The sequence below is a fragment of the Nansenia antarctica genome, assembly GCF_963989245.1.
Source record: "Nansenia antarctica genome assembly, chromosome: 11".
Taxonomy (NCBI): domain Eukaryota; kingdom Metazoa; phylum Chordata; class Actinopteri; order Argentiniformes; family Microstomatidae; genus Nansenia; species Nansenia antarctica.
This window is the reverse complement of record NC_137681.1, coordinates 148,802-158,335: the sequence shown is the minus strand read 5'-3', so window position 1 is coordinate 158,335 and position 9,534 is coordinate 148,802. Positions and strand designations below refer to the sequence as shown.

The window sequence follows — 9,534 nt, the reverse complement described above, 5'->3', positions numbered from 1 at the left end:
CCCCCAGCTAACCGTACATCTCCCCCCCCTCCCCCAGCTGACCGTACATCTCCCCCCCCTCCCCCAGCTAACCGTACATCTCCCCCCCCTCCCCCAGCTAACCGTACATCTCCCCCCCCTCCCCAGCTGACCGTACATCTCCCCCCCCTCCCCCAGCTAACCGTACATCTCCCCCCCCTCCCCCAGCTAACCGTACATCTCCCCCCCCTCCCCCAGCTGACCGTACATCTCCCCCCCCTCCCCCAGCTAACCGTACATCTCCCCCCCTCCCCCAGCTAACCGTACATCTCCCCCCCCTCCCCCAGCTGACCGTACATCTCCCCCCCCTCCCCCAGCTAACCGTACATCTCCCCCCCCTCCCCCAGCTAACCGTACATCTCCCCCCCCTCCCCCAGCTGACCGTACATCTCCCCCCCCTCCCCCAGCTAACCGTACATCTCCCCCCCCTCCCCCAGCTAACCGTACATCTCCCCCCCCTCCCCCAGCTAACCGTACATCTCCCCCCCTCCCCCCCTCCCCCAGCTAACCGTACATCTCCCCCCCCTCCCCCAGCTAACCGTACATCTCCCCCCCTCCCCCAGCTAACCGTACATCTCCCCCCCCTCCCCCCCTCCCCCAGCTAACCGTACATCTCCCCCCCCTCCCCCCCCTCCCCCAGCTAACCGTACATCTCCCCCCCCTCCCCCAGCTAACCGTACATCTCCCCCCCCTCCCCCAGCTAACCGTACATCTCCCCCCCCTCCCCCCCCTCCCCCAGCTAACCGTACATCTCCCCCCCCTCCCCCAGCTAACCGTACATCTCCCCCCCCTCCCCCAGCTAACCGTACATCTCCCCCCCCTCCCCCCCTCCCCAGCTGACCGTACATCTCCCCCCCCTCCCCCAGCTGACCGTACATCTCCCCCCCCTCCCCCAGCTAACCGTACATCTCCCCCCCCTCCCCCAGCTAACCGTACATCTCCCCCCCCTCCCCCAGCTAACCGTACATCTCCCCCCCCTCCCCCAGCTAACCGTACATCTCCCCCCCCTCCCCCAGCTGACCGTACATCTCCCCCCCCTCCCCCAGCTGACCGTACATCTCCCCCCCCTCCCCCAGCTAACCGTACATCTCCCCCCCCTCCCCCAGCTAACCGTACATCTCCCCCCCCTCCCCCAGCTGACCGTACATCTCCCCCCCCTCCCCCAGCTAACCGTACATCTCCCCCCCCTCCCCCCCTCCCCCAGCTAACCGTACATCTCCCCCCCCTCCCCCAGCTAACCGTACATCTCCCCCCCCTCCCCCAGCTAACCGTACATCTCCCCCCCCTCCCCCAGCTAACCGTACATCTCCCCCCCCTCCCCCAGCTGACCGTACCTCCCCCAGCTGACCGTACATCTCCCCCCCCCTCCCCCAGCTAACCGTACATCTCCCCCCCCTCCCCCCAGCTAACCGTACATCTCCCCCCCCCTCCCCCAGCTAACCGTACATCTCCCCCCCCTCCCCCAGCTAACCGTACATCTCCCCCCCCTCCCCCAGCTGACCGTACATCTCCCCCCCCCTCCCCCAGCTAACCGTACATCTCCCCCCCCCCTCCCCCCCCCTCCCCCAGCTAACCGTACATCTCCCCCCCCTCCCCCAGCTAACCGTACATCTCCCCCCCCCTCCCCCAGCTGACCGTACATCTCCCCCCCCTCCCCCAGCTAACCGTACATCTCCCCCCCCTCCCCCACCCAGCTAACCGTACATCTCCCCCCCCTCCCCCAGCTAACCGTACATCTCCCCCCCCTCCCCCAGCTGACCGTACATCTCCCCCCCCTCCCCCAGCTAACCGTACATCTCCCCCCCCTCCCCCCCCTCCCCCAGCTAACCGTACATCTCCCCCCCCTCCCCCAGCTAACCGTACATCTCCCCCCCCTCCCCCAGCTGACCGTACATCTCCCCCCCCTCCCCCAGCTGACCGTACATCTCCCCCCCCTCCCCCAGCTAACCGTACATCTCCCCCCCCTCCCCCCCCTCCCCCAGCTAACCGTACATCTCCCCCCCCTCCCCCAGCTAACCGTACATCTCCCCCCCCTCCCCCAGCTAACCGTACATCTCCCCCCCCTCCCCCAGCTAACCGTACATCTCCCCCCCCTCCCCCAGCTAACCGTACATCTCCCCCCCCTCCCCCAGCTAACCGTACATCTCCCCCCCCTCCCCCAGCTAACCGTACATCTCCCCCCCCTCCCCCAGCTGACCGTACATCTCCCCCCCCTCCCCCAGCTAACCGTACATCTCCCCCCCCTCCCCCCCTCCCCCAGCTGACCGTACATCTCCCCCCCCTCCCCCAGCTAACCGTACATCTCCCCCCCCTCCCCCAGCTAACCGTACATCTCCCCCCCCTCCCCCAGCTGACCGTACATCTCCCCCCCCTCCCCCAGCTGACCGTACATCTCCCCCCCCTCCCCCAGCTAACCGTACATCTCCCCCCCCTCCCCCAGCTAACCGTACATCTCCCCCCCCTCCCCCAGCTAACCGTACATCTCCTCCCCCTCCCCCAGCTAACCGTACATCTCCCCCCCCTCCCCCAGCTAACCGTACATCTCCCCCCCCTCCCCCAGCTGACCGTACATCTCCCCCCCCTCCCCCAGCTAACCGTACATCTCCCCCCCCCTCCCCCAGCTAACCGTACATCTCCCCCCCCTCCCCCAGCTAACCGTACATCTCCCCCCCCTCCCCCAGCTAACCGTACATCTCCCCCCCCTCCCCCAGCTAACCGTACATCTCCCCCCCTCCCCCAGCTAACCGTACATCTCCCCCCCCCTCCCCCAGCTAACCGTACATCTCCCCCCCCTCCCCCAGCTAACCGTACATCTCCCCCCCCTCCCCCCCCTCCCCCAGCTAACCGTACATCTCCCCCCCCTCCCCCCCCTCCCCCAGCTAACCGTACATCTCCCCCCCCTCCCCCCCCTCCCCCAGCTAACCGTACATCTCCCCCCCCTCCCCCCCCTCCCCCAGCTAACCGTACATCTCCCCCCCCTCCCCCAGCTAACCGTACATCTCCCCCCCCTCCCCCCCCTCCCCCAGCTAACCGTACATCTCCCCCCCCTCCCCCAGCTAACCGTACATCTCCCCCCCCTCCCCCAGCTGACCGTACATCTCCCCCCCCTCCCCCCCCTCCCCCAGCTAACCGTACATCTCCCCCCCCTCCCCCAGCTAACCGTACATCTCCCCCCCTCCCCCCCCTCCCCCAGCTAACCGTACATCTCCCCCCCCTCCCCCAGCTAACCGTACATCTCCCCCCCCTCCCCCAGCTGACCGTACATCTCCCCCCCCTCCCCCCCCTCCCCCAGCTAACCGTACATCTCCCCCCCCTCCCCCAGCTAACCGTACATCTCCCCCCCCTCCCCCAGCTAACCGTACATCTCCCCCCCCTCCCCCAGCTAACCGTACATCTCCCCCCCCTCCCCCAGCTAACCGTACATCTCCCCCCCCTCCCCCAGCTGACCGTACATCTCCCCCCCCTCCCCCAGCTAACCGTACATCTCCCCCCCTCCCCCAGCTAACCGTACATCTCCCCCCCCCTCCCCCAGCTAACCGTACATCTCCCCCCCCCTCCCCCAGCTAACCGTACATCTCCCCCCCCTCCCCCCCCTCCCCCAGCTAACCGTACATCTCCCCCCCCTCCCCCAGCTAACCGTACATCTCCCCCCCCTCCCCCAGCTAACCGTACATCTCCCCCCCCTCCCCCCCCTCCCCCAGCTAACCGTACATCTCCCCCCCCCTCCCCCAGCTAACCGTACATCTCCCCCCCCTCCCCCAGCTAACCGTACATCTCCCCCCCCCTCCCCCAGCTAACCGTACATCTCCCCCCCCTCCCCCAGCTAACCGTACATCTCCCCCCCCTCCCCCAGCTGACCGTACATCTCCCCCCCCTCCCCCAGCTAACCGTACATCTCCCCCCCCTCCCCCAGCTAACCGTACATCTCCCCCCCCTCCCCCCCCTCCCCCAGCTAACCGTACATCTCCCCCCCCTCCCCCCCCTCCCCCAGCTAACCGTACATCTCCCCCCCCTCCCCCAGCTAACCGTACATCTCCCCCCCCTCCCCCCCCTCCCCCAGCTAACCGTACATCTCCCCCCCCTCCCCCCCCTCCCCCAGCTAACCGTACATCTCCCCCCCCTCCCCCAGCTAACCGTACATCTCCCCCCCCTCCCCCCCCTCCCCCAGCTAACCGTACATCTCCCCCCCCCTCCCCCAGCTAACCGTACATCTCCCCCCCCTCCCCCCCCTCCCCCAGCTAACCGTACATCTCCCCCCCCTCCCCCAGCTAACCGTACATCTCCCCCCCCCTCCCCCAGCTGACCGTACATCTCCCCCCCCTCCCCCCCCTCCCCCAGCTAACCGTACATCTCCCCCCCCTCCCCCAGCTAACCGTACATCTCCCCCCCCTCCCCCCCCTCCCCCAGCTAACCGTACATCTCCCCCCCCTCCCCCCCCTCCCCCAGCTAACCGTACATCTCCCCCCCCTCCCCCAGCTAACCGTACATCTCCCCCCCCTCCCCCCCCTCCCCCAGCTAACCGTACATCTCCCCCCCCTCCCCCAGCTAACCGTACATCTCCCCCCCCTCCCCCCCCTCCCCCAGCTAACCGTACATCTCCCCCCCCTCCCCCAGCTAACCGTACATCTCCCCCCCCTCCCCCAGCTGACCGTACATCTCCCCCCCCTCCCCCCCCTCCCCCAGCTAACCGTACATCTCCCCCCCCTCCCCCCCCTCCCCCAGCTAACCGTACATCTCCCCCCCCTCCCCCCCCTCCCCCAGCTAACCGTACATCTCCCCCCCCTCCCCCCCCTCCCCCAGCTAACCGTACATCTCCCCCCCCTCCCCCCCCTCCCCCAGCTAACCGTACATCTCTACCTTGGTGCTGGTGTAGGACAGTCTCTCCCCCCCAGCCTGCTGATTCAGGGTTTCTGGGTAGAATAACAGTCTGACCAAAGTTACATCTGCTGTTCTGCTGTTCTGCTGTTCTGCTGTTCTGCTGTTCTGCTGCTCTGCTGTTCTGCTGTTCTGCTGCTCTGCTGTTCTGCTGTTCTGCTGTTCTGCTGTTCTGCTGTTCTGCTGCTCTGCTGCTCTGCTGTTCTGCTGCTCTGCTGTTCTGCTGCTCTGCTGCTCTGCTGTTCTGCTGCTCTGCTGTTCTGCTGTTCTGCTGCTCTGCTGTTCTGCTGCTCTGCTGCTCTGCTGCTCTGCTGCTCTGCTGCTCTGCTGTTCTGCTGTTCTGCTGTTCTGCTGTTCTGCTGTTCTGCTGTTCTGCTGTTCTGCTGTTCTGCTGCTCTGCTGCTCTGCTGTTCTGCTGTTCTGCTGCTCTGCTGTTCTGCTGTTCTGCTGTTCTGCTGTTCTGCTGTTCTGCTGTTCTGCTGTTCTGCTGTTCTGCTGTTCTGCTGCTCTGCTGTTCTGCTGTTCTGCTGTTCTGCTGTTCTGCTGTTCTGCTGTTCTGCTGTTCTGTTCTGCTGTTCTGCTGTTCTGCTGTTCTGCTGTTCTGCTGCTCTGCTGTTCTGCTGTTCTGCTGTTCTGCTGTTCTGCTGTTCTGCTGTTCTGCTGTTCTGCTGTTCTGCTGCTCTGCTGTTCTGCTGTTCTGCTGCTCTGCTGCTCTGCTGTTCTGCTGTTCTGCTGTTCTGCTGTTCTGCTGTTCTGCTGCTCTGCTGCTCTGCTGTTCTGCTGTTCTGCTGTTCTGCTGTTCTGCTGTTCTGCTGTTCTGCTGTTCTGCTGCTCTGCTGTTCTGCTGTTCTGCTGTTCTGCTGTTCTGCTGTTCTGCTGCTCTGCTGTTCTGCTGTTCTGCTGCTCTGCTGCTCTGCTGTTCTGCTGTTCTGCTGCTCTGCTGCTCTGCTGTTCTGCTGTTCTGCTGTTCTGCTGTTCTGCTGCTCTGCTGTTCTGCTGTTCTGCTGTTCTGCTGTTCTGCTGTTCTGCTGTTCTGCTGTTCTGCTGCTCTGCTGTTCTGCTGTTCTGCTGTTCTGCTGTTCTGCTGTTCTGCTGTTCTGTTCTGCTGTTCTGCTGTTCTGCTGTTCTGCTGTTCTGCTGTTCTGCTGTTCTGCTGTTCTGCTGCTCTGCTGTTCTGCTGTTCTGCTGCTCTGCTGCTCTGCTGTTCTGCTGTTCTGCTGTTCTGCTGTTCTGCTGTTCTGCTGCTCTGCTGCTCTGCTGTTCTGCTGTTCTGCTGTTCTGCTGTTCTGCTGTTCTGCTGTTCTGCTGTTCTGCTGTTCTGCTGTTCTGCTGCTCTGCTGCTCTGCTGTTCTGCTGTTCTGCTGTTCTGCTGTTCTGCTGTTCTGCTGTTCTGCTGTTCTGCTGTTCTGCTGCTCTGCTGTTCTGCTGTTCTGCTGTTCTGCTGCTCTGCTGTTCTGCTGTTCTGCTGTTCTGCTGTTCTGCTGCTCTGCTGTTCTGCTGTTCTGCTGTTCTGCTGTTCTGCTGTTCTGCTGTTCTGCTGCTCTGCTGTTCTGCTGTTCTGCTGTTCTGCTGTTCTGCTGTTCTGCTGTTCTGTTCTGCTGTTCTGCTGTTCTGCTGTTCTGCTGCTCTGCTGTTCTGCTGTTCTGCTGTTCTGCTGCTCCGGTCTGTTCAGAAGAACAAATGTTCACTCAGTGTTTTTCTTCCTGCGCTGCACTTTCACAAAACATACCTAACCCTAACCCTAACCCTGGCCTGTGTACCTTCATATGGGCCTAACCCTAACCCTGGCCTGTGTACCTTCATATGGGCCGCCTTTCTCCCCGCAGAATCTGTCAGATCATTTCCTCAATTTCCTTTCTCCTGTTGTTGTATGTGTGTGTATATTACTGTATGTGATGTGGTTTGTGTGTTGTGGTTTACTGTTAGGGTTAGGGTTACGTGTCTGAACACTGTGGTTATCGTACGGTAGATGAATATTTAGGCCGAGCCTTCAGGTATATAAACCTTACCCTAACTACCATCTTTACTTACTTGTACCAATACGTTAGAAGTACTTTTTATAGAGCTGAAAGAAATCCCTATTTTGCACTTCGCTTTGCTGCGGAGATATGACATCATCATATATGACATCATCATATATGACATCATCATGACATCATCCAGGAAACACAAGTTCTTAAAAGTCTCTGTAACGTTGCCCCCTAGAAGGGTTAGGTTTAGACATGAAGCCCTGCAGGTCTGTGATGGACTAGCGCTCTTACTAACGTTCGCTAACAGTAGGTTGTTGAAAGCACATCCTGTGTTGTTCCCTTCAATAGGCCCTCTGATTCTCAGCATTGTGACACAGTGATGGAAAACATGCACGTTGGAGCTGTTGATGGATTAACAGCACTATGAAGAGGCTCAATGTTCTCTATCATCATCATCGTCGTCATCGTCACCATAGGAGGAGTAATCAGCTATTACGGCTAGTTGGACATGGGCGATTGTTACGTTAATTACACTGGTAGCACAGCTTGTTAGTGTGTGTGTGTGTGTGTGTGTGTGTGTGTGTGTGTGTGTGTGTCTTTAAGGCTGTGGTTTTCCGCCCTCACCACTCAGCTGCAGGGACCATTACTGCTTCTCTACTGTTTTACTCGTTTAATGACGTTGAGACTCCGCAGCTGCATCTGTTTACCAGCCTGACCCTGAACCATGGAGGCAAACCCCAGTTTAATATAGTTACTTTGATAGTTTTCCATCCATGGAAGTGCAGCCCAGTGGAAAGCACACACCACTTGTAGCTCTTTTTTCCCATGTGAAACTGTTCTCCTCTGGTTCTCCTCTGGTTAGGGTTAGAGGGGGGGTCTGGTGGGAGGGGGGGTCTGCAAGGTGTGTAGGCTTTTGTCTCAGCACCAAACACACCTGGTTCAACTAGTCAAAGTCTGGAGGATTCCTTGATGAAGCTCTACCAGGGTTAGACGTGGAGGCTGAAACATCAGTGGTTTCTGCAGGAAGGCTTGGCTTGGTTCTAAGTTTAGAACCCTGTCATGACACATGTTGGCACTCCGGAACACATGGGGCTCTTTAAAACGGTCAACAAACCACAAATTAGCAGAACAGTTTTTTGGCAGACGGACTCTCTTTCTACTCTCTCTCTCTCTCTCCTCTCTGCACCAAGGCTCTGAGGGGTAACCCTAACCCTAACCCACACCAGTAAGGCTCTGAGGGTCACACCAGTCAGAGGACTTAACCACTCCTGAAGAAGCAGCTACATTCATTACGTCTTTACAGATCGAGTCGCTTGAACCCGCGCCACAGCGGTGATGACGTTAGGCAGAACTGAAATAACCTCTAGCGTTCGCTATAGGCCAGCGGCCCTGTCGCCTGTCGCCTGGTTGGTGCGTTTGTGTCTCTAAACAACCCTACCTCTAGCGTTCGCTAGGCCAGCGGCCCTGTCGCCTGTCGCCTGTCGCCTGGTTTGTGCGTTTGTGTCTCTAACCAACCCTACCTCTAGCGTTCGCTAGGCCAGCGGCCCTGTCGCCTGTCGCCTGGTTGGTACCTTTGTGTTCTAAACAACCCTGGAACCACAACAGCATGGGAAGGCTGGAGGGCTTTGGGGGGGATGTTTAGTTTTTGTTCTGTACTATTTTCCTGTTATTCAGTCCAGCCCCTCTTAGGGTCTGTTTCTTCAGGCTATTTTGCTCATCTGTTGTTGTGATGTTACAGGGGAATGTGTGTGCTAACTGTCCTTCAGGGGGTTGGGTTAGGGTTAGGTGGGGCTGGGTGGGCTTGTGAGGATGGGAGCTCTGTTGTAAAACACTTTGATGTGATCTTCTCAGGGCTTTTTTATCAGTCTGTTTTATCAAGCAGTTTATCATCCAGCCAAGCCAAGTTAGCCAAGAGCCTCTTCAAAGGCATTGTTCAGGAGAATTATATCAGAAAGATATTCACATAACACTGATATCCATTTCTAGTCCGTTATGAGAAACTAAATAGCTTTATTTGGACACTAATCAATGTCTCCCTCCCAACATGAGAATTTCTTCTTTATTGACTTGTCCAGTCCAACCCTTCTAGATCGCTGCTTTACTGTGCCACACCAGACTCACCTGGGGCTCGGTGGTGAGCTGATTCGCTGAATCAGGTGTGTTGGTGCTTGGCCAGAACAAAGGACACTCCCAGCGTAGGATGCAGCATTCACATCACACAGCTTGGCTGCAGCGTAGAGAGGCTAACTGACTCCAGACTCATCTGCAGTAGAAACACAGCAGAGAGGAATTCCTCCTGGTGGAGAAACATGACGACATGACGGAGGAGGAATGCACTCTGGTTGGCTGAGCCCAGATCACATGACGGAGGAGGAATGCACTCTGGTTGGTTGAGCCCAGATCCCAGCATGCAGCGGTGAGATCCCAGGGTGCAGCAGGAGGTTATTTAAAGACAAGATGGACGTCTGCTCCCCCCCCCCCTTAAGCTAACATAGTTAGCAAAAAGGTGAAAACCTGACACTTGTCTGATAGGGTGTGTGTGTGTGTGTGTGTGTGTGTGTGTGTGTGTGTGTGTGTCTGTGTGTGTGGGTGTGTCTGGGTGTGTGTGAGTGTGAGTGTGTGTATGTGTATGTGTGTGTGTGTCTGTGTGTGTGTGGGTGTGTCTGTGTAT

The 9,534-nt window shown here is 59.4% G+C and overlaps 1 protein-coding gene across 1 annotated transcript in view; it reads left to right on the top strand.

The window, feature by feature from the left end:
* The window catches only part of LOC308167439 (NEDD4-binding protein 3-B-like), a gene marked incomplete at both ends in the record, with an annotated part of 15,282 nt that extends 6,276 nt beyond the window's left edge, over positions 1-9,006 (top strand). The window contains 1 exon segment of the mRNA XM_080541857.1: positions 8,953-9,006. Coding sequence (XP_080397983.1) covers positions 8,953-9,006 — 54 coding nt within the window.
* Between the last annotated feature and the right edge of the window lie 528 nt (positions 9,007-9,534).